This window comes from Barbus barbus (assembly GCF_936440315.1).
Source record: "Barbus barbus genome assembly, chromosome: 7".
In the NCBI taxonomy this organism is placed as follows: domain Eukaryota; kingdom Metazoa; phylum Chordata; class Actinopteri; order Cypriniformes; family Cyprinidae; genus Barbus; species Barbus barbus.
In genome coordinates this window covers 28,336,204-28,362,048 of record NC_136735.1, presented here as the reverse complement: position 1 = coordinate 28,362,048, position 25,845 = coordinate 28,336,204, and the positions used below count along the sequence as shown (strand labels likewise).

At 36.2% G+C, this 25,845-nt stretch overlaps 2 protein-coding genes across 2 annotated transcripts in view; one reads left to right on the top strand and one right to left on the bottom strand.

Moving 5' to 3' along the window:
* Window positions 1–23,213, top strand: part of LOC306872801 (uncharacterized protein) — a 53,256-nt gene extending 30,043 nt beyond the window's left edge. Inside the window, exons 8-15 of the mRNA XM_079421646.1 lie at window positions 12,954–13,020; window positions 15,696–15,910; window positions 16,224–16,329; window positions 16,455–16,528; window positions 16,694–16,789; window positions 17,490–17,606; window positions 21,875–21,972; window positions 22,114–23,213. Of these exons, the coding sequence (XP_079277772.1) occupies window positions 12,954–13,020; window positions 15,696–15,910; window positions 16,224–16,329; window positions 16,455–16,528; window positions 16,694–16,789; window positions 17,490–17,606; window positions 21,875–21,972; window positions 22,114–22,321 (981 nt within the window). The 3' untranslated portion in view covers window positions 22,322–23,213. The remainder of the gene's footprint in view (window positions 1–12,953; window positions 13,021–15,695; window positions 15,911–16,223; window positions 16,330–16,454; window positions 16,529–16,693; window positions 16,790–17,489; window positions 17,607–21,874; window positions 21,973–22,113) is intronic.
* On the bottom strand, window positions 219–7,510 carry LOC306872802 (uncharacterized protein). Its single transcript, XM_079421647.1, has 6 exons — window positions 7,433–7,510; window positions 6,763–6,823; window positions 2,851–3,875; window positions 2,473–2,628; window positions 2,294–2,386; window positions 219–1,194 (listed from the first exon to the last, which is right to left on the bottom strand). The coding sequence occupies exons 3-6, from the start codon at window positions 3,862–3,864 to the stop codon at window positions 883–885; spliced, it is 1,575 nt and encodes a 524-aa protein (XP_079277773.1). The 5' UTR covers window positions 3,865–3,875; window positions 6,763–6,823; window positions 7,433–7,510; the 3' UTR covers window positions 219–882.
* Window positions 23,214–25,845: the final 2,632 nt, after the last annotated feature.

The following is a 25,845-nucleotide window of genomic DNA, read 5'->3' as shown; positions in this document are numbered from 1 at the left end:
CAAAAAGTATCTTTGAATCAAATAAAGTTTTTAAGTTTAATGAAATTTCAAATTATACTTTGTGTTAACTTATTTCTTTGTATTAACTTATTTCTTTTACTTTACATCTAACCAAATATCCAACCAAATACAATTTAAAATATTAATGTAATATAAAGAAATTTATTTACTTTAAGAATGTGTAATTTTATCATCTAAGATGAATGACTTCAAGCATCAAACCTTTGACAATTTATTTAGTCAATACAATTTTTTTTTTTACAATGCGTACAGTATCCTCATACAAATACACACTGTCTAGCAATGTAAACATCATAAACTTGACAATTTTTGTCAAAACATTTCTACAATGTGTACAGTATTGTTATAAAAACATACTGTATTACAGTTTTTAGTATCCATATACATAGACACACTAGATACAATGTAAATTCACCATAAGAATCAGTTATGGTTTCGAAGAGAAACATGCAATCTTTCCATGAACAGTCAATCAGAACTGACAACAAAATTAAAGCTTTAGAATTCTTCTGAAGTTAAAACAAGTTTGGCCCAAAAACTGGTTTAAAATGGGCAGTGTAAAACCAAACACTTATTAAAACACCTACCAAATTAGCCAATGAAAAAAAAAAAAAAAAAAAATATTTTCACCTTCATGGAATAATTTACCCAAAAATGAAACTTCTCTCATAATTGTCATAAAATGTCTCTGAACCAAATTTTATTAAAGTTAAATACTTGAATAGCTTAAGGATGAGTAAACAATGTAAGAATTTTCATTTTTGGGTAAACTATTTAACTAACCTTAATAAAACACAACTTAACCAAGATAAAACAAATCAGGTTTAGTAAACAGTAGTAAAGGAAACAAAGGAAACAAATTTACTCCTGCAGCTTTGAAGAAAGGTTCTGCACCCTTCGGCTCATCTGCTTACTCTCTATGTCCATGATTATTTTTTGAAAGGCCTCAAAAGTATATTTGAGTCCTTCAGGATATTTTAAGTTCAGTGCATAAATGAGTCCAAACATCATGGCACAGGCACATGCAACAGAGGGCAACTTATTTAGTACTTCCACACCGTCAATGACAATGGAAATGTCCAGTGCACGACTAAGAGCATCACTTTCACGGATCACAAAAAATGCCATGGTGGTCTTTTCAAATTCTCTCTCCGCTTCCTCCCTCTGGTCAGCCTAAAAACATACAAGAACAGAGAGAAATTGAGGGACTGTGGAAAAAAAAGAAAAAAAAAAACCCTTCATCTGAAAATTACAAAATTTAGTTAGCCGTCCTACTATGGAGGTCAATGTAGAGCCCAAACGTCTGTTGCTAACTTTCATTAAAATATCTTCATTTGTGTTCAGTGTAAAAATTTAATTTGTACGAGTAGAGTAAGAATTTGTACGAGTAGTGTTAGAATTTGTAAGAGTAGAGTAAGTGATGACAATTTTTGGGTGAAGACATACTTTTACACTCTCTTTGGCTTTGAAAATGCTTTTAAACACTTGTACAATCAAACGCTCCCATGTGTTGACCATTGTAGACAATCACAGACATATTTGTTGAGTGCAGTACCACAATGGCCAATCAGAGGCATTTATCAATCTACTCAACAGTGTTCAAAATGCATTTTTGGGTGAACCAACCCCTTTTAAAGGAGTAGTTCACATTCAAAATCATTTTGATTTTTTGTCAAATCATTTTTGTCATCATTTACACGCCCTCTTGTCATTTCAAACCTGTATGAATTACTGTCCTCTGCAGAATTTTGAACAATGTTGGTAACAGAGCAGCACATATTCACTATTATTGTATGGACACAAAACCAATGCAAGTGAATGGGGGGCTCTTAACAGCATTCTTCAAAATATATTATTTTGTGTTCTGTGGAAGAAAGTCACACAGGCTGATGTGTAAATAATACAATTACTTGAACTACTTTAAAGCGATATGTCACTACCAAATCAAAATTTCCCCACGTTTTACTCACCCTCAAGGCTTGAGAAGACCTTTGTTAAGACCACAGAGGCGTGTCGAGCAGTTCTTTGATCGATGGATGCACTATTTGAAGCTTCAAAAAGTCAACAATTCACTCCTATTCTACCGCTTGGAAGTAAAATGATACGTAGGATTATAACTTTGCCTGTATTGTTTTTCAAGAATATAACCATATTCAGTTAGGATGCCTTGAGGGTGAGTAAAACATGGGGAAATGTTGATTTGGTAGTGAAATATAACTTTAACGTAAACATGGTTGGAGAAAATTTCAGTAGTTTGCATTGTCTACATTACCGTGTATTCTTTGATCAGACAGCTTGCATCTTCACCAAGGTACATGATCAGGCACTTCAGCAGGCACTCTCTTCTGATGTCTATGTCCAGACTCTACAAAATGTTCAAGATGTTTTTATTAGACCAAAACACTACTAAATTGATTGCCACAAGCAATTTTGTTCGCATGCAACTAATACCTGATCCATAACTTTAATAGTGTCCTTAGTTTTTTCACGGAGGACTCCACCTTTGCTCCTAATAACCTGGAGAAGCTGAGAGCTCTGTCTGTCCAAAGAGGCCATAAATCTCGATTGTAAAGGTAAGGTCGTGATGCGCAAAAATTCTGCATTAATCTGTAAGAAAGGGAAACAAAATAGACTTCTGAAAAAAATGATTTTACTTAAATACTGTAAAAATACATGTACACACAAAGAATTAAACAACAAAAGGTATAATTAGGGCATCTAAGACATTTTCAAAAGCATTGCATACTAAAATCCCATGGTAAAAACTATGGTAAATTCTGGATTAGTCACTTACATTTTAACATTTTTCAATAAAATAAATGCTTTTACCTCCTCTTGTTGAAACAGACCTGGCCATCTTTCTTGCAGTTCCTGAACACTAGGTTGGTTTTCCACAATCTCTTGTCTGCGTAAGGCAAACGTCTTTGTCATTTTTTCTCTGATTGTCAATGCATTGTTTCTTTTCTTCACTTCCTTTAAAAGTGCCAGGCGCTCAATTTCAAGATTTGCTGAGGTCTCTCCAGCAGGTAGGGATGGGATATGATTGGCCTCACCACGTTTAGGTCGTTTCACATTTTTTGCTGGAAAAGCATGGTCTGAGGCTTTGGTTTTCAGAGAATTTACCAAATACTCAGGGCATCCGAGACCTTTCAACTGTGTGCGTAGGTTTCCCATCTTCATTTTAAGTCTCTGTGTCCACCCATAGCACCCATTGAAGGATCCTTTTTCTGCTAAGCAAGGATGTTTCTTGATAAGTGCCTCTGAAACTTCACAGAAGTTTGCACTGCTGGGATAAGATTTATACTTGTATATCTCATCACAAACCTTCTCCAGAATATCAGACTTCATCTTTGGAGTGACAGTCAGCCTTGTTCCGTTAGCCTTAAAAAGAGCATTTCCCCTCTCTAATTGGAGTTCAGTGTCATAAGCAAAGCGTGGAATATTAAATTCTTTTGGCCACTGTTGATTTCTTGTAGTAGTTTCTGAGCCAGGGGGTGAGAGGATAATTGTATCATCAGTGTCGCCAGAGCCAACAGAGGACAGAGCATCATCATTAGACTGGGTCCCATCATTTGTTTGAGCAGTGAATGAGTCTTCGTCTGGCAACGGGATAATCTTTAGAGTGCCAAGACTCTGAAGTTCTCCAGTGTTTGTCAAATTTACAAATACATCCCCAAAATCTTTATCCTGATACTGTAGTCTGAATCTACCATTTAATCCAAAAGCTTCCCTCACTTTTTCAATGAGCTCATCCACTGATTCGGGAATCCCATCTGGCAGAAGCAACTTTCTTGAATCATCTTGACTCACAATCACCAAAAGCTTGGCAGATCTTCCTGACATGCTAACAGATTCTGGAAAAAATAAAATAAGATTAGATGCAGTACAAGTAATAGATAATTGCAAGACATTTACATGTTCACTACGTCTTGTGCACTTTTCTTAGAATTTATAAACAATTCTAACCTCAAACATGTATATATCTCTTCAGAGCCACCATGCGTCTCCCCCCAATTGTGTACTGAACAAGTGGATATGGGTCTGTAAGGTCAAGGTGCTCTAAAAGTTCGATTTTCTTGTCAGATGACTGGACCAAGACATAGGCTCTATAATGTTCAGTATACCATGCATCAAGTCTTCTGACAATGAACAGTGGTTTGTCCTGCAACACAATAATTTGCACAATTTCGCCAAACTCTGGAAGTCCTGAACATTCTCCATGAGCAATGACCATACTTTCTCTGTAGGTGAAGCCTTTAAATGTTACTTCCTTGGCCAAGCACACAACATCCAGGTTTGGGTGTTTCTGTTGTACAGTCCGTGATATGTCTTCATTCAGAACATCAATGGGAAGATTAGAAACATGTGATACTTCCAATCTTGGTGTAAGAGAGCTGCACTGATACAGATGATATGCCATATGAAACTGATGTCTTTGTGACAACGACAGGAGCACATTCTTGAAGCAGTTGGTGTGACGCACAACTCTTTTAAAGAAGCTATGCTTAGCCTCGAATCGCATTGTCCACAGAGCAACCAGAGGGCCAAATTTCTCAATTAGCTCAGGATAATGCTCCAAGTAGTGGTGTTTGGGCAAAATTTTAGTCTCGGGAAAAACCTCTTGGAATCTGATTCTATGCTCAGATATCTTGAAGGCCAGATATGCTATAGAAGCTTTGGTGTGTGAAGGAGTGACAACAAGATCTACAATATCTTTCAAATCATTTAGAAGTTGCCACGCAGGTTCATTGGCAGGCACTCTGTCTCCAATCAAAAAAGGAAAAAACCTCAACAGGCTCCAATTTTCATGGGCATTACCCCCTACTGTTCTTCTTGCAGAAAATGTGAGAGGAACAGTATGTGGACGATTTGTCTTGTCATTCCATTTGAATGGAAAGTTCTGAATTTCTTTATTCAGGTGTTCCAAGGTGAAATACTTTTTAGATGAAAAGACTGTCAAGGACAAAGCTATCTCAAAAGGGACAATACCCTCAAAGAGATCATGCATAACATCAGCCGGGAATCCTGTGCAAACATTGAAGTGTGATAATTTTTCTGAAAACACACACCCCCCTTTCACACCAAAATGGTGAGGCAAGTCATTGTCTTTCATAAACTGAAGATGAGCAGAATGTAGTTCTTCAGTTCTGATGCAGAATGTTTCAGATCCAACTTCTTGAGTCTGGTATTCTTCTTTCTCTGCTGTACAAAATCTGCAGACATATTTTCCAGAGAAATTTTCCACAAATCCGGCAATACTGTGAGCACCAAGATTGTCAGCAACAATACATTGAACTGTGCCCTTCACAGTCTTTCCCAGGTTTTCAATGAAAAGCCCATGTCTCTCCAACGTGACAAGGTCATCAATCAATGGTTCCAGCACTTTGTCGTACCCAAAACGCTTAACATCACTGCTTTTAATTAAAGCAGCTAAATTTATAGCAGACAGGGATGACTGACATCCTTCATTTAAATTGCCTAATATCCAATAAACCCCAAAAACTTTGTGTTTTTTCTTGGACGTGCCAAGGGGATTGCATATCTCAAATTCATCAACGTACAAAATTAAAGAGATAGCAGGTTCAGAAAACAGTTCATTCCTTTGGAAGTTGAGTGAATCAAAAAAACATGTATATTTACATTCATCTCCTTTATACACTGATTTTAAATGAAGTGTATTATCAAGTATTGGCTGGCAACTCAGAAGTTGCTGCAGCGATTGTAGAATTGGAACGTACTGAAATGTCCTTCCATCACTCCGATCAAGCACATACTCTACAGGCTTTACTACTGAAAAATGGGCTTTGTAGTATGCCTTCCGTTTCCATGTAGTGGAAAGTGGACCTTGCTCTCTGATTGCTGTTTGAATTGGATGTGACTGGCAAAGAAAGGTGGCTAACTCATCTACAACAACTTTATCAACCTGCAAATTATGTTCCTGTAGTACCTGGTGAATAGTTTGATTAACAACTGGAACTGAAACTGTACTAATTAAATACTGCAACTCCTGCAAAAGGTCATCAATGGCCACACCAGGTACAAGAAAAACGTGCTCTAACTTTAATAGGACTGAGGCTAATTTGTGCTCTATAGCTTTGGACAAGTCCTCAGTATTTTCTGTTATTACACCAGAGGATGTAGGTTCATCAAGTGAGACATCTTCGTCTGATTCAATGTCATCTTCTGCTGAAAAAATAGGGACTGGTCTTTCACTGACAACAATGCCAGGCTTTAAGTCCTCTTCAGAGAATGATTTGTGTTTTCTTGCCCTGTGCGTTCTAAATGATCCATAAATATTGGTTTTGTATGAGCACCCACTGAAAACACAAGGAACAGTTTCATTATTTTTCAGGTGCTGCCCAATGTGATGGAAGTAGTCTTTAAACGATGATGTGTGTTTGTATTCACAAAGCAAGCATTTATAAGTTGTCAATGCATCTTTTTGAGGGGGATGCTGAGGATGCCTCCTTGACACATGGCTCTTCAGAGAACTCCAAGTTTTAAATGAACAAGGACAGTCTGAATAAACACAAGGATAAGGATGACGATGTCCAAAATTCCTATGATCAAGCTTAAAATGCTTGAGAAGCTCAGAACGCTTGGCTTTGGAGACACCACAATCTTTGCATTTCCACATTGAGTTACTTGCCAACGAGAATGATGAAGTAGCATAGGAGAGAAGAAAGATCAATTTCAAAACTGACCCTCCAAAGCAATAATTAAAAGGTGCAAATTACTTACGTTTTTCATGTGACTGGATTATTCAAAACCTGTCCTAATTGTTGTTCAGCAGTACCCCATCCTACAAAAGACAAAGAGAAATAACAAACTGGCTCATATAAAAGTAAACAGACGACTTCTTTACTGGGTATGCTGGTCGACGCGATACGTTAAAATAAGTGTTTAGGCATGTCACTAAAGACATGTGTTTGGCCCTTCATGTAAAGCTAACGTTATGTGTTAACATTAATTATAAATGAGAGACCATACAAGTAAGCAGAGCGAATACCTTTGCGAACGCGAGCTTCATAATAAATCAATAAAAATCATCATAATAATAAAGCTTCATAAAAACGTTAAGTCCATACAAAGAGTCTGAAGCCTGCATGTAAGTTACTTTATACAGTATCGCACTCCAGCATACCCGACACAGTCTTTATACTAACGTACCTTTCACTATCAATCCATCTCACCTGAAGAAGTTTAACGTAACTTACTCGTATTATTATTATTTTATTTCCACTCGGTTTAACATCGTGATGAGGGAAACTTGTAAACCTTCTAGCCGAGTTAGAGCCGTCAAACTAGTAATACTAACCGTATATAAAACAACAGTACAACATAATATTTTATGAAATCATACATGTATAATGTTAATAATACGCCCAAACGTATGTTTAAAATTACTTACCAATTTTCTTGATTCCCGTTTTACCACGCCGAGTTCATCCATGCGGTGTAACAAGATGGCGGAAAGCTGAACGTCCTCACGCACGACCACGGAGGACGTTAGAAGTCACGTGACAATGGGAACCAATATTTTTAATTTAGTTTACAGAAATGTATTTACTTTACACTAACAAGACTTACTTTTAATTTAAATCAACCAAACTTTTTACATAACATTGATGGCTAGACAGAAAATTAAATGTTTTGAGTTAGATCAAGTATAATAACTTCTTTAGAGTAATGACATGCCTTGTGCACTTTTTTCAGTGCAGGTTCCTCTATTCATTCATGCTCATCGCCATCAGATCCACACACTACCGGGCCTCTTTAGTTCAATGTTTAGTTTGACTTGTGCATTGATCTCCCTCCTTTAATTTACTTCTTATTTTTAGCCATTGTTCTGGAAATGGAATGTGGCTTCAGCGCAGCTTCGGTAGCGACTCAACTTGCACAATATAAGATGAAGAAGAAACAGTTGGTCTCTTTGGGGTCTCTTTGACTAAATGTCAGAGCCATCAAACTCTATGTATACAGCCTGGAATGATCAAATGTCTGGGAGTGTCTGTAAAAGCCTTTTATTTTGTGATAGGCTGTATCCTAGATACAGACTTGTCACAGTGCTAATCTCTATTCACCTTCTTTCAATTTGCAAATATTTGCAGATTAAAGGAGCTGTCAATCACTAGGTATAACTAAGTATTTAAGGATTCCCATTGGTCTGAATAAATCAACCATGAGGTAAATACTGTACCAAAAACAATAGTAAGATGGGCACAGATTTTTATTCTCTTAGGATGTCTCAGAAAATTGTTGTTAAAACTGAAATTACAGTTAGGCCTAAGAAGTAATTCAGTCGTTTTTTAAAATGTCAAGTCTGAGTTATTTAGCTTGCCTAACCTGTAAAACGTAATAATGAATCATCGGCATTGACATGTCCTTGCCACACTGTTCACAGCTTTTTTAATGCCTTTTTAATGCTTTAATATCTCTAATAGAAGACTAATAGACCACTATCCACTATTGCTACTGACTTAGTCTTAAATACATCCAATTATATAGCTTTGATCACTCTGAAACCTCTGTGTGTGAGAATGAAGTTTCAAGCCTACTGTTCATTTGACTGGGGAGTTTAGTACCACCCTACCGTTTTGCATATTGGTTTAACTGACAGAGTAGGTTTGAGTGTAATCCCGCCCTCATGGGCTCTGACCACTGACAGTAAAATCATTTTGACGCACAATGCTGTACTGAATCACTACACTGTATGATGATGTGTGATCATCTGAAGGCATGAACTGTCTTGTATTTCCTGCATGACTGGCTGGAATAGTTCTCTATTTTGAATGTTGAAATTGATTGAGGCCAGAGAGGTAAAAGCCTGCAATGATATACAAATGTAACATCCACTCAAATAGAAGTGAATTAAGATATTAGATATTCAACAATAAAACATTGGTTTCTCCTTCTAGAATAGTTTGGATCATGAAAAGTGCACCACAATGGACTGGTTGGAGAAAGTACTGGCCTACCAACGCTATCTCACAACCAATTTGTACATATTTTATGAGGTGGCTAATTCGTACGATTTTGTACGATTTGTCCAAGCCCCAGTGACGGGTAGGTTTAGGGGTGGGTTAGGTGTAGGTCATTCGTACAAATTCATACAAATTCGTAAAACGCGTACGATTTGGCAAAAATCGTATTAATTTATACGAGTGAGGGCGTATGAATTAGCCACCTCGTAAATTATGTACGAATTGCCATTGAATTGGGCTAGGCCTACTGATGGTAGCCAGAAAGGCGTTCCAGAGGTGGAGAAATTCATTACGTTTTGTTGAAAGACTGCGACAACAAATATTTGTTCTTTGAAGTAATGTGCACCCATAAATCACAAGGCTAAGAAAGTGTATTAAGAAAGTGAATAGGGACAATTTTTATATCTTGTTGATTTTAAACCTACTCTAATCTTCCTGAACTCATATCTAGGTAAACACTATTAGCTAGGTTTGAAGTTGGGAACTTATTTGAGCTAATGTTAGTGTAACTATGGAAATGGGTAACTCAATGTGCACCCTACACTCATTCTAGTAATCTTCATCCCAAGCCTACAAGTAAACCCAGAAACCCACAACTTTCTTTCTTTCTTTTTCTTTTTCTACTTTGTCAGCTCTTTTTCCATTTTAGCCATCACATTCCATGCATTCCTCAGTGTTCTATATATAATGTAAATTTGTTATCTTATCTCCTTATCTCTCAGTAATAGTAAGCCTTCCCACATCAATTCTTCTTATCAAAACAGCGTAAAAAAACACCTAAGGATACTTCACAAATTTTACACTTCTACTCTAGAAAGCCCACATACAGTCACATACTGTCTAGAAAACACAAATCTTTCACTTTCTTTCCACTCATGAAAAAAGGGAGACTACTTTGGGGAAAGTTGACAGTTTTAGCGCTCGTGTCACCCACAGTGATTGATAGTGAGCACAGAGGAGGTGCGATGTTGCTGTGAGCAATGCACCAGCTGCTACTGAGCCCAGGGTGTGGGATTTGGAGAAGGGGTGTGGTTTATTTTCCCACCTCACTGCTGTTTGGCTGATAACAGTAGAGCAATGTTTCTCTGTACCCACCCACCACTTTGCACTTTACCACATTTCATAGAATATAATTACATGGAATTTTTTACTTTTTTTTTTTTTTCTTTTCGTGGAACTTCTTTTCTTTCACTGTGGAAGTAACCACAAAAAATGTATATTTCAAGTAAAACTAGTTCAAATAATATTCATTCAAGCACATGCAATGGGTTGTTTGCTTGTGTTTGAACTGTCATCAAAACTATTACATATGGATTTGATTCAAATCTAACTTTGAGCAAATACCTTATTACTTTTTAATTGAATATTTTTTTCCCTTTCTAATTACTCATTTGTTCTGACTCTTCATGTATTTTCTTACACAACTTTGCAGACCTGTGGTTTTCTGCCATGTAACGGTTCCCATGTTGATCATAATATTATATAAACTCCAATACACCAAGCACAATCTCATTTATAGAGCAGCAATGTTATGTAACTCTGATATCACCTTTGGACTTACTTCTTTCCTATGTACCCTGGCAAAATATGATTCATCTATTACTTTGGTCTCAGTATATCAGTAAGTACCAATCAAATTGCTTGCCCATAAAAAAGAAAGATTTTCTTCATAACCACAGAACCGATTTTTCCACCTACTCACTCTTTCAACATACATCTTTCCATTTTTTCTTATCTGAGAGTTTCCACTCCCCCTCTCTTAGGAGGAATACGGGAGCAGGTCTTTGATAGGGAGGGAATCATTTCTAATGCAGCGTGCCTGGAGACTGATTCTGACAGACCAGTTTTTAGAGTAGAGAGGTTGGAAAGTAGCTGAAGATTGTTGGGCTGTTTGATTGGTGGGGGAGAAGAGAGAGCAGGAGCTTGAGTTTGAGGAGAAGATGGGCTCCTCTGGGAGCAAACCTGGCCTGAAGAAGCTTCCTGGCTCCAAGAAGAATCAAAAGGTGCAGTTTAGTTCTTTTGAGTGGTTATTTTGCAATTACTGGCATTGGCAGATTTACTAGTTGCTACTCTGTTTCTCAGTAACTTCTTTCTCAAAGTGTCATTTTTTTAGTGTTAACTTCCTGCTCAACCATCAACCAAACCATTGTTAATCTTGTTAGGTGATTCATTATGGTTTGTGATGGCAGTCAGTCGTGCATCATGTGTTGTGCATATGGAGTCATCTATTTTGTTTGAGCTTTATTTATTTTTTCAGTTTGTGCATTCAAACCTGAAGTGCACAATCACATGCTTGCTTTTTCCCTGAGTCTGTAGAAGGTGTTCCTTGCGTGTTTTGCCAATGCAAAGTGTGTTTTTGTATAGTTCAGTGGTGTAAAACTCCTGTTCTCTCATCTCAGGCCATGAACCCGAGTGTATGTTGAGTACAGTAACCATAACAGGGAGTTTGACTCCAGTTAGGACGTGAGGTTTGTGTGTCAGCATATTCTGTTAAGTTTGTCTATCACGTTTTCTGACAGTCTTTATCACTGAACATAGTAATCTCTCCCAGGCCATGTGATCTTTGGCTATGTACAGGTTAATGTAAAATTAAGCGTCACTTAATCACAGACACACACGTGTCTTTCCTGGAACATTTAAATCAGCCTCACACTGACCCTTAATCATGGCTGCAGATAAGAAACTGATTGAGATGGTTCTTATCCAACAACAACAAGCCATTCTGCCAGTACCGACAGTGTCCAGCTGAGAGTCACACATAATGCATGATATCATTGCAAAGGCTTGGGGATTGCAGAGTGTTTTATTCATAGTTATAATCAAATGTGAGTGTATATTCATTTTGTAAAATGAATCAAGAAGTGGCTTGGTTTGAGGTTGAACCGAAGCATATCTTGAATCTTTTCAAGGTTTGGGGGAAATTTTAATGCGTGACCTGTAGTGCAGTTGTTCTTTTTCTGAGGACCACTGGTGGCCCATGACCAGATTATAAATTATTGGCTGATTTAAAAAAGAAAAAAGCATTTAAATTAATAATTATAATAGACAAAGAAGTAACAGCATTACATTAAATGGCTGATTAATCAATTCATGACAACAAAATAATTAACTAATTATGTTAACAGTAATTTGGGATTAAAATATATTTGAATTGTCTTGTTTAACAAACAGTTGGCTCATGTAAATTCACTGGCTGTGAATGGAAGTAGCTAATTTCAATGAAAGAAGATTTTGCTAAATATTTGGTGGTTTCACCCAGCAGAGATTTTGTTATCATCTGTATTTATATGCTCATTAATATTTAGAATTAGCTTTTATTTTTATATTCTCAGTTTATTTAAATTTAAATTTTTAGTATTTGTTTGTGCTTTTGTCTTTTTATTAGTTCTTTTAATATTTAGTATTTTATCTTTAGTTTTAGTCATTTTAGTTCTTCAAATTAATTTAATTTCAAGATAAATTAAAGTCGTTATTAATTAAAGTCGTTAATCTAATATTTAGATTTTATTTTACTAACAAGTTTTTGTTTAGTTTTAATTAACAGCACTGCCCCCTAGATTTGGTTTGTTAGGTTGTTTTTCATTTTTATTCAAATTTTCTGAAAGTGTTTGAAGAACCATTGAATTGTGACAAGTTATACTTCTAAAAATATTTAAAACAACACATAATGTGTTTTATTAAACGCTTGTATTACTCAAAAAATGATGCTCCTTTTATGATCTTATTATTTATTTAACTAAATGGAATATTTGTCCTTTCAAAATATATATATTTTTTAAAGAATATAAATTAATCTTTTCCTATACAGTATATTCTATAAGTCTAATACTATATATTATTTTACCTAAAATCTTTGTTAGACATTTTATTGCCAGCTATGCTTTTCCACTTTCTTGATTTGTTTGAGTGACTAATTTTTGGTTTTGTTTCCTCTGTCATTTGTTATAGCGTGATGTGGCAGTCAGACAGAAGGAAGAACTTTCCATCCAAATCAACAACCTGCGAGAGCAACTGGGTAAGCAACACATGTCCGATCACACACAGAGGCTTGGTTATTATGTCCCTTCTCAAGGCTCACAGACCGTAAGCTTTCATCTTGGTTAGATAGCTGTCATTTAACAGGTGCTTTTATCCAGAGTGACTTGAAAAACACTAATTGTAGGGAAAGTCTCTGTGAGAAACCTTGGAATAACTGCCTTGCTCAAGGTCACAATTCTGATAAAATAGGTCTGTGTGAATGTCTAGTTTCAGGGTCACACCTAGTTGGAATTGCAGAATTTGTTTTGGCACGTTTTTTTCCCTTTTTCTTCTTCTTTCGGATTATTTACCCAAGCCGCATTCACTCAACTCTTCTTTAGAAAATGTTAAATTCCAGTGATCTATGTATTATTTCTTTGTCTATATTATCATTAGCACCACTTAGCTTGTGTTTGAAGCTTTATTGCCTTGCTAGTCACATATTTGTTCTTGGATGATATTATTCTCTACATTCCAGAGTGAGGCTGTTTCATGTTTTATCCTGTTGAATTCTCTGTTCTGATGAGCATTGTATTGATGGAAGTGTACAGCTCATTGTTTGGAAATTGGGAAACCAGTGTCATCAACCACACGGCAATCACATTCCACCTGTTTTATTACGCCCTGCAGACGTTTGACTGCTTTTTATTGTGTTTGGATTTGGTGTATTTATTTGTATGTGTTAGCAACAAAATATGACTCCTCAATGCATTCGTACCTTGAACACAAATACGCACACATTCTTGGCAAGCCTGGACACACACATTTCTAATGTTGTAGAATGTTAAGGATGTGCAGCTTGTTATGTTTAATTAGTCTGGCCTTACGCACTGTCATGGCCTTTGGCTTTGGGACAAGTATGAGGGATATGTGTGGTGTATGAGGAATGTTTCACTCACACTGGTGCCTGTATGCAAGTCTGAAGGTTCAGTTGGCCAAATGACACTCTGCTCCTGGTTCAGTGCCCTTTACCTCACAGAATTAAAATAAGTAGTTATCCTGAGGCTTCAGAAACATATGCACGCTAGGCTTAAATGCCCATTGAAAATTGGAGAGGAATCCTAAATGCACTCTGCAGAATTTGTAATTGTGTAATTTTAATTTTAGTGTAAATGTACTGATAATTCAATTTTTAAGAATACAATTCTAGATTCAAATCTTGATTTTACAGAATATTTAGCTAATTAAACCATCAGCATTTTCCAGATTATACTGGCCGTTTATAATTGAATCAGCTACACATATTATATATATATATAATATTATACTACTAAACCTATATATAATATTGCTATTATTATTATGGTATTTATTAATGTTTTGAATTAGCTTTTATTTTTTTTTTATTAGTTTTTATTATATTAATTTTTTAAGTTTTGGGATTTTTGTTATGTGCTATATTATATTTGTTATTTATTTAGTTTATATTTATTAGTTATTTATTTTTAGCTTTAATTTCTTTTTAGTAATTTTATTACTTCAACAACTTATTTTGGTAACACTTTATTTCGATGGTCCACTTTACACATTCTACTAACAGTAAGTAATTTTGCAACTACATGTCAACTAGCAGTCATTAGAGTATTAGTAGATTGTCCACTTAATATCTTCTAACAATTTATTTTGATGGATCCACAACATAAAACATACTGAGTATGAGAAACTTTGCAAGTATATCATTCTACTAACCCTGAACCTACCCTACTGAGAGTTAGTAGACATGTAGTTGCAAATGAATGAGAATTAGTTGACATGTAGTTGACACGAAGTTACAAAGTTACTTATAGTTAGTAGAATGTCTAAAGTGGACTATCGAAATAGTGTAACCCTTATTTTATTTTATTTCTAGTACAGTTCTATTCTACATTTCTATTTTTTTCTAGAAATGTCTAGAACATTTCTTTTCTATTGTTTTTTATTTTTATTTTATTTAATCTTTATTTTTTTTAACAATTTATTTATTTTTTATATTTATTTTTAAAAAAATCAGTAGTTTTAACTTTTAGAAGTGTTCAGCTTTTAATTTACGCTAGGTTAAATTCTAGTTTTTATTCTCTTTGTCGAATTAAACCCATGGTACATTCTACATTTTCTGTTATATTTTACTGGCTCTTTAGGTAATTCACCATAAAAACTTTCTAGATTTCTACATATTTAATTCACTGAAGAGTCAGTAGAATCTAGAATAGAATTCTGACAACTTAAGGAATTTTGCCACCAGTACATTCTTGGTTCTATTCTGGGTTTTACTGACTCTTTAGAAATTTGACCAACTGGTGGATTCTATATTGTTTTGTCTGTACCATCAGAACATTCTAGATTCAATCAAATTTTAAATTTGCAGTACAATAGTCACAATCTAAGAATAAAATCAAATCTAGAATGCGGTTTTGAGAATCTGTTCAAGTTTCTACCAAGACTGATTCTTCAAAAGCCCTAATTCAGACCAAGACCTGTCCAAAAAATATTGTTGTAAACAAAGAGAGAATCTGTTCCAGCATTAAAGTCAAGTAGCCACAGTTTGTTGGAGTAGTTGAATCCAAGACTTAGATCCAGACCAAGCACTAAGACAAAGCCAAGTTTATGTAACTCTTGAGAGTTCTGAAGGTCAGAACCACAAGATCAAGAATCATCTTCATCCTAACATACTCCTCTCTATCACTTAATTCCCAGGTAACTCTATCTCATGTTGTGAGCAGCTGGAGAAAGAGAAGGAGGAGGTGCGTGTAACTTTGGAGGCATTGTTTCAGAAACTACAGGAGCAGCATCAGACAGACCTACAGCAGCTGGAAGAGCGACTGAAGGACTTCTACTCTGCAGAATGGGACAAGACCCACGAGGCCTATCAGAGGGAGGCGGATAAATGCAGGGCGTTCATGCAGCAGCAGGTAGGATCTTACCTGGGCTTGCCTCTGCTTATGTCACACTGAGATCACAATTGTTATGTAATCATGTTAAACAATTCAAATCACACGGCTCTAATCACGCAATATTACGTCTGGCTTATTGTGAGTGCATTTTCTGAATGTTTGAACTGAATGTTTGTCTTTTTAAATTAATTATGGACAACTGTGAATAAATGGCATCAGTAACTGAAAACATATTTTTGCATGATGCTGCATCTGCTCTGCAGTACCAACCAGTGCAACTTGAGCAAAAATTGTATAGTTAGATGATGATGAGTATGGTTTCCACTGACAGGTGGAGGATGTGAGGAGCAAACAGGAAGCCCTGAGGAACCAACAGGAAGTGGCACACACACAGCAGATAGCAACACTGAAACAGGAACATGAGACTTCACTTGCAGGTAATTTCACTGCACTCATTAAAAGGCCCATTGTTTATCCTTTCATTAAATGTACTATATTTTGATTTTGATTTAATTTTTCAGCCAGATGAAGAAAGTTGATCCATTTTTTTTTCCTTTTCCAGAGCACAGGAAGACTCATGAACAGGACATACAAGAACTTAATAAAACACTCAAGGAGTCTGAAGCCATGCTCAATGTATGCATCACCGTCTTAACCATTTAACATACAAATATGAATTAACTTACTTTTTAACTTCTTAATGTATAGTATTCTCAGTTATTTGCTTAATTTGCAAATTGAAAATAATGTCTATGTGCTTTTTGCTAATTGTTTATTTAATCACTGTTCTCTTCCATACAGGAGAAAATTCAGACTTTGACAGCAGAAAACGAGGCTTTGAAAGAAAGACTGAGAGAAGAGGAGGAACGGAGGAGAGCTCTGGCAGACAAAAGTCAGGTAAAATTGGCAATACTTTTGTAGTAATATGTATTATTCACAGTATAACCACATTGTTGGTTAACAGTTAGTGTGATTGAATTCCAATCCTTTTTTCACTAGTTTTATAACAAGCCCCAAAGCTACTGGTTTTATACTACTATAATTATTAATAGTTTGGCTTTGCTTTTTATTTTTATATTTTCAGTTTTAATTTTTTATTTTAATTTAAGTAATTCCGTTATGGCTTTTTGTCATTTTTGTCACATTTCTATTTGAAGTTGTATTTCAATTTAAGTTGTAGTAATTTTAGTACTTCAATTTAATTTATTTCACTTTAGACAGCATTTCTAATTTTTTAATTTTCATGCATTATTTACATGTTATTGTAGTTCAGCCTTTTTTCTATTAACAAAAACGACTGTTAAAAGTTATAAATAACAACACTGACACCAAGAATTGATTGTGTCCTAATGCAGTCCATTAGAAGTGTTTACATTTGTGTGGTTCTTCTGTTCTTGTTCTGGTGTGCTTGTCAACAACAACATCTCCAACCGTAGTTTCGAGAGGGCTAGTGGGACATCTGATTAACCATCTTGACCATGTAAAGCTAGTTATTATGACCCATGCCAAGCCTGTTACTTGTAGAGATGCTCCATGTATTTCTTTGTAGTCCCAGATGGCGTAAACACAAACTGAGCACCTGTTTCTCTGTGTGCAGAAGGACGCCCACACACTGTATTTGGAGCAGGAGCTGGAGAGTCTCAGAGCCGTGCTGGAAATAAAGACCAACCAGATACACACGCAAGACAAGAAACTCATGCAGATGGATAAACTGGTGAGAATATGCACAGAATGAATAAATATGCATTAGATGCCCCTGTAGCTTCCTTGTGGCATTATGAGCCCATCAAATTTTGAATTAGTCAGTAGTCAGCTTCCTTATATTCTTATTACATAATTTATGTCAATGTTAGATATTTACTGACCAATCCAAAATGATGACTTAATGAATAGTTCACCCAGTTTTTTTGAAAGACTACAACACAAAAGAAGATACTTTGAAAAATGGTTTTGTTCATATAATGAAAGTCATTTGAGTCTAAAATGATATTGGACTCTACACTGATAAAACTGATTTTGTGGTGGAGTAAATACTACAGAAAAAGAAATGCAATTTCTACATGAAAAAGTTAGTTCAGGCAATAACAGTAAACGGTAAATTCTATCTAAGTGCTCAATTCAAGCTTGTAGAAATTAAAGCATAAATATCAATGTTATAAAGTTAAAGTGCCCCTATTATGGGTTATAAAAGGTTCATATTTTGGTTTGGCGAGTCCCCAATAACAGCTTGACATGCATGCAAGGTCAAAAAACACTTTCATTTTCTTATAATATGCATTTATTTATTTTTACCTTATTTGCTCAATGACTCCCAAACGATTCGCTCAACGATTCCTTTTTCCAAACCCCTCCTTTGTGACGCTAATCTGCTGACTGGTCCGATTGGTCGATTTAATTTAAAGCAGAGACCAGTGCTGCTTTGTGTACAGCCGTTACAGGGGAAACAGCTATTTTTAACGCTCCAAAAGCTCCACCTAGTGGCAACCATATATATATATAAACGTAGATTCCTCATTAGCGACTGTTTCTGTGGGCCGCTATACGCAAGCCATCCGCCATATTGTAGCGTTCAACTTGACGTCATTCACCATAGTAATCACTGAATATTCGAAAGATGCCACAATCCTGCACAGCCGGTGGTCTGCGAACCCAACGGCTCTGTACGAAACTACAGTATGGTGAATGGCGTCAAGTGTAGCGTTCCTGGAGCGGTCGAATTGGGCGTCTATACGTATCTATGGTGGCAACAAGTGGGCGGGCAATATGCTAATGAAACGGCTTAGGCCGTGTTCACACTTGGCGTCTTTTTCAAAGCTGCCGGCGTCTGTTTTACATTATAATCCTATGGAGTAAACCGTGTTTTCAAAAAAGTCCTGAGCGCTTTTTAAAATGCCACCGCCGGCGTCTTTTTCTGCAGCTCAGAGCGTTTTTTCGAGTTGAAAAAAGTTCAACTTTTCTGAAAAAAACGCCCTACGTCAAGCGCCTTTTTGACAGCTGACCAATGACAAGCGAGTAGCGAGATCTGTCGTTTCCATAACAACAAGAAGAAAAATGGAGAAGGTGCCGCAAACCGTGCATCATCCAACCGGAGCTCCTGGACTAAATTGTTGTAAGCACCATATTGGTTTCTTCCTCGTATAATGTCGTGCACCCACAAACGTCGTTGTGAATCGACATTTTCTTTCCCGTTAACTTCAAAAGTCAACGCAAGAGCCAACTTTTTACTCTTTCTTGACATTTCTGCAGTACACAGCGCTAGGCTACTGTTGCAGCTGTTGCTATGGCAACAAAAGACGCTCTCGGCTGCTATTTGTAACAGACGCTGCCAGCTTTGTTTTTCATTAAAAAAACGCTCTTGTCAACTTTTTCTAGACAAAAAAGACGCCAAGTGTGAACACGGCCTTAAGATTCGTTTTAAAAACGACTCGTTTCAATTACTCAGTCGACTCTTTCTTTTGAGAGACAATAACTTTATACACGGTGCACTTTCAGATTTCAAATTTTGCAGGATGTTTTCATTCACTTAGAGCTGTGTTACACACTGCATGAAAGGTCATTTTCAAAAATCCATAATAGGGGCACTTTAAGTAAAACCTACTCAACATTTCTGATACTGGTGTTCCCATCATGCATGAATAATAAATAAGGTTAAATAGTTTTTAGCTGTTTTCCAGCTATATGTACACTGTTTTATCATTTGCTTTTGTTGTTAGGTTTAGTAGCTTTAATTTTCTACTCAAAATGACACATTCATACTCCAAAATGATCAACAGAATGTTAGTCATTGTGTATTGTGTACTAAGTATTGAAGGCTCTGTGTTCGGATGAGTGCCGCATTATTAATCATGTAGATAACATGGTGTCTACATGATATCTATCGTATTATTTATTGAGTAAAACATACACTTTAAAAGCGTGGTTTAATTTAGTGCTATATTGAGTAAAATCACAGTGAGCTTTGACCAAGTAAAAATTACTCAAACTTTTACTGGTCAAGCTAAAGTTACTTATTTTCTTTGTAAATTTTACTAGATTCACTGTAAAAAAATCTGTCAAATTTACGGTAAAAAACTGGCAGCTGTGGTTGCCAGAATTCTACCGTAAAAAATACGGTAGCAACGTTTTAGGTTTTACGGTTTTAACTTAAATTTACAGTTAAATACCGTAATTTCTTTAACTGATATAATCTTAATATACCAACCTATTAAAGTACTGAAATCTGATTTGTTCCTTTGAAATGCACTGATAACCACCAAATGCAGGTGATGATGAGAAAGTCACATGATGAGCCAAAGCCCATCACAAGCAACTTTTAAACAATAGAATATACAGAAGGTGCACAGTGTCATTCACACAAGCACTAAACACCATCATGGTGAGACTCCTTAAACTGAAATATGCTATAAACATTAATTTAACAACATTAGATGTAAAAACTTTCCGTTAACCATGTAACAGGTTTTTACCGTAGCATTTTCACAGTTTTTTACCGTTAAAATCACGATCATTTTTTACAGTGTTTGACTTAATTCTATATGTTAAATCGGTAACACTTTACAATAAGGGTACATGAATAATCATATACTAATGCCTAAATGAATACTTAATTCATCGCATACTGATTATTAAAGGAGTTAACTAATTATGAACTAACGAATAGCTATCCTTAACTACCACTGGAGTCATACGGATTCATGCATGAATAACTACAGCCTTAACGGCATGTTAGTACATGTTTGATAGTTAATGCATTAATTAACATTTATTGGTAAACTAAATCAAACAGCCTCTTAAAGAAGGAATAAGAAGTACTCTGACTTTGAAATTAATTGAACTAATTTAATACTATCATAATTTGAGCATTTGACATCTTCAGCTTTGTCATAAACATTATTGGGTGGCAAAGGATTAGTTGATCCTCCGCATCAAGTGTAGAAAATACTAAATACACTAATGACTGGTGATGCTCTTCTCTTTCCCTTTAAACTCACCCTGCTGTGATTTATACACAGATTAATAAAAAAATAAAAACCCACAGTTAGTTATGTTAGGCCCTCTCAAGTAAAGTCAAATCATAATGAATTCACTGTTAACTACTTACTAAACTCACTCAGCTCATGATTTATGTTATACTTTCTATCAAACACACATGTCCTCACACAGTGAGTATTCAGCCCGGTTAAGAGATAAGGAGAAGGATTTCAAGAGCGGAGGAACAGGATCATCACGGCTCTGTCTGGATGTTCAGTGAACTCTTTCCAGTTTGAGCATTTCTTAATGATTTTTTTTTTTACAAATGTTCTTTGTGGGTTTTTATTTTTTATTGATGTGCATAAATCACAACAGGGTGAGTTTAAAGGGAAAGAGAAGAACATAATCAGTCATTTAGTATTTTCTACACTTGATGAGGAGGATCAACTAATCCTTTGCCACCCAATAATGTTTATGACAAAGCCAAAGATTTCAAATGCTCAAGTTAGTATTAAATTATTTAAATTTAAATTAATAATCGGTAAGCGATGAATTAAGTTTTAATTTAGGCATTAGTACATGATTATTCATGTACCCTTATTGTAAAGTGTTACCGTTAAATCAAATATAATTGTCATATATTATAATATATTATTATATATTAATTTCGTTATGAATGTTAAGTTCAACAGTATGTAGATTTTACTCGACCGTAACAGGTAAATTGTATAGCGCAGTAGCAGTAACTGTTAGTGCAAATTGTTGCAAATTAGATTTTACCAAGTGAAGCCTACAAGTTTTTTTTTTTTAGTGTACTGACTTTCACTGTACACACAAAAACAATGAGAAATATAAAATATCATCTTTTGTGTTCTGCATAAAGAAAAACAATGTGTGACTTGCCACATTTAAACTCTCTAACACAGAAATCTATAAACTTTGGGTTTACCACTGGTATAGCGTCTTTTTGATTAATAAATAATACATTCATGTTTTCAATGTTGTTTACAGATTGATGATAATTTGAAACTGGAAGAGTGTTTAAAGAAGGTCCAGCAGGAGAACGAGGACTACAAGGCTAGGATGGACAAACATGCTGCACTTTCAAAGTAAGTAGAATTTTTGTAGGCACAAAAATGGACTCTTTTGTGTATTTCTAGGATCCAGCATAGCTTTTTCTTTATAATATCAGTGTATTCAATTCTCAAAGCAGAGATTTTCAAATCATTTTTTTCCTTGTTTGACTGTAGGCAGCTTTCCTCAGAGCAGGCCATGCTTCAACAGACACTACAGAAAGAGTCAAAGGTCAACAAACGGCTATCTATGGAGAATGAGGAGTTGCTGTGGAAACTACACAACGGGGACCTTTGCAGCCCTCGACGCCTCTCACCCTCCTCTCCCTTCCACTCGCCCCAAAACTCTGCCTCCTTCTCCACAACCCCGATATCACCCAGATAACCTCTGAACTCTGACCACGCTCGCTCAGAGGCACCTATGGACCTTTTGGCCATTTTTATTCCTATAATAGGACTTGTACAGTTTGTAAAGGCTTGTAAAGTTTATAAATGTTCCCTTTTCAGTTAAAGACAATGATGCACAGTTGCACTTCTAGATCAAGGAATTGCCTTGTTCAGTTACACGCTTGTTCGTTCTTTATTGTCTGTCTCTCCCTTATTTTTATCTTTTTCTCCTTCAATCTCTTTCACAAACATACACAAAAATGTCTCTGAGGAGGGAACATACCTCAGGGCTTGTACATAGAGTATCTCTTCCTCGGACTTCCATTTTCTTGTGCTCTTTTATCCTTTTTTTATTATTAAAATGGTTTGTGCATAGTATGTCAAGATGTAAGCTGTCATTTTCTTTGTATGCTGACAAGAACACTATATGATATTTGCAAAAAGGAAGGAAAACAGAAGTCCTCTATTTGCTTGGATTGACATTTTACAGCATGAATACGGAAAGGAAAAAAGACATTTCAAGAAAGAAGCTTAAATCTCAACTGCACCTCTGAAATGGAGTGCATATTCTGTAGATCCAGATCTCTAGTCCTAATATTGTGGAATGTATTTACTTCTCTCCCAAACTGTGTCCAGTGGCCCACACACCCAGAACGCTTTAGGTGGGAATGTGTCCCTATCTCAACCACAGTGCCCTTCTTTGCTTTATTTTATTTTTATTTTTTTAATTAATGCATTAAATTTCTGGATGTTTATCTATTATATTTTGTATTGTTTATTTGAATGCAAACAACAAACAGGGTTTATTTTTGAAGTTTAGAATTTCTTTAAATAAAGTACATATATAGAGGAAATATGACAAATAAAAAAAGAAAGAAATTTGTGAACTCAAAGCTTTCCAGTTTTATCTTACAGTTTGACCAAGAGAGCATGATTTCATGGTGGTTTTATACTTTATACATAATTCTTTATTCCACCAGCTTTTTAAAAATAAATGTGTTTTTATACTGGTAGGATTTGAAATTAAATTTCAGTCGTTTCAGTGTCAGTGTTATGGAAAGGATAGTCTGCCCAAAAATGAAAACACTTTTGGCTCCCATCGACTTCCATTGTATTTTTTTGTACGTACAGTAAGTCCAAAACAACAATTTTCTAAATATCTTTTGTGTTCCAGAGAATAAAGAAAGTCACTGGTTTGAAACGACATGAGGCAGAGTAAAAGATGGCGTGGACTATTCTGCCATCTTGTGGTTAAAACGTTTCACTGTAAATGGAACGACAAATCACGCGAGAGTGACCTCTAGTGGACATCATTGGAAATGCGAAGCGAACAAAAATATATATTTTATATTTTTATATAATGTGTAGACTTCGTAAATTCTAATATGTGTAAGTTTTCTTGTGCTTAAGGACTTAACTTCCAACTGATGTCCATTACTTTTTAATAAATTTAATTAATTCAAAATAAAAAAAATAATTGAATAATTTTGTGAAGTGAAGTGAAGTGACATTCAGCCAAGTATGGTGACCCATACTCGGAATTCGTGCTCTGCATTTAACCCATCCAATGTGCACACACACAGCAGTGAACACACACACACACCGTGAACACACACCCGGAGCAGTGGGCAGCCATTTATGCTGCGGCGCCCGGGGAGCAGTTGGGGGTTCGGTGCTTTGCTCAAGGGCACCTCAGTCGTGGTATTGAGGGTGGACATTCACTCCCCCCACCTACAATCCCTGCCGGCCGGAGACTCGAACCCGCAACCTTTGGATCACGAGTCCAACTCTCTAACCATTAGGCCACGACTTCCCCCAAAACGACTTCCCTTTTTGTGGAAACTATTCAAGATTTTTTTTTATTATTTATTTATTTTGAATTAATTAAATGTATTAAAAAGTAATGGATATCAGTTGGAAGTTGTATTTTCTAACTTTAAAGCAATACTAATTCAAGACATTTACATTTTGAGACCATGTCGACATATTGTGTTCCATTCCATTTATTCTTCCATTTTTCTTTAATTTGGCATAAAAATGTCTTTAAAAGTTTTCAATTTACTTTCATAAAACCTGCAGAAAACCTATTACTAATCACATAGTAACTTTCACACTATAGACCTTAAGTATTTCTTACGGTGTGTGTAAAGAGCCCGAGAGGGCAGGAATGATAGATTATAAAGGGCATGTGTGTGCATGTTAGAAAAAGCACATGCATACGTGCGCATATGTCAATATCTGTATGGTCACAGGAATGATCATAACTCACAGTATTTGCTTATTGAATTGCACTGAGAAAATGCTGACTGCATGATATCAACAGCCTGCCATGGAAACAGCCAGCTATTTCAGTAGAAATATATCTAACAGTAAAAATCCATAAACACATCTTTTCAAAAAGGAAAATCATTCCCTGATGAATACTTGAGTGGTGAAGGTCTGTTCAAAGTGGGTAGCCAAATCAGAATCAGAATCAGAATCAGAATCAGAAAGAGCTTTATTGCCAAGTGTGTTTGCACACACAAGGAATTTGTCTTGGTGTTATAAGCTTCCAGTACAGAAAGTACAAACATAGTGCAGACAACATATAATTAAGGTGATAAAGAACACTAATGAAGAGAATATACAATAATTAAGAATAACAATAGTAATAAAAATAAAAATATACAGAAAAGAGACATGACCATAGACAGAACTGTGAATGTGCATGTGTCCTATGTACAGATGAAGGTTTGATGGGTTATTTACAGATGTACAGTACCGGGGTGTGTTATGTGTTGTTCAGGTGGGATACGGCCTGGGGGAAAAAACTGTTCTTGTGTCTGGCTGTTCTGGTGCTCAGTGATCTGTAGCGCCGGCCAGAGGGCAACAGTACAAAGAGAGAGTGAGCTGGGTGTGAGGGGTCCAGAGTGACTTTCTTAGCCCTTTTCCTCACTCTGGAGGTGTAAAGTTCTTGGAGGCTGGGCAGAGGGGCACCGATAATTCTCTCAGCAGTCCTAACTGTCCGTTGTAGTCTTCTGATGTCTGTTTTGGTAGCTGAACCAAACCAAACAGTTATAGAAGAACATAGGACAGACTCGATGATTGCAGAGTAGAACTGTTTCAGCAGCTCCTGAGGCAGGTTGAACTTCCTTAGCTGGCGGAGGAAATACAGCCTCTGCTGGGCCTTTTTCGCAATAGAGTCAATGTGATTGTCCCACTTCAGGTCCTGGGAGATGGTGGTGCCCAGGAATCTGAATGACTCTACTGAAGTCACAGTGCTGTTCATGATGGTGAGTGGGGGGAGAGCAGGGGGGTTTCTCCTGAAGTCCACTATCATCTCCACAGTTTTGAGCGTGTTCAGCTCCAGGTTGTTAAGACTGCACCAGACAGCCAGCTGCTCAACTTCCTGTCTGTAAGCAGACTCGTCACCATCCTTGATGAGGCCTATGACTGTAGTGTCGTCCGCAAACTTCAGGAGCTTGACAGAGGGGTCCTTTGATGTGCAGTCATTCGTGTAGAGGGAGAAGAGCAGTGGGGAGA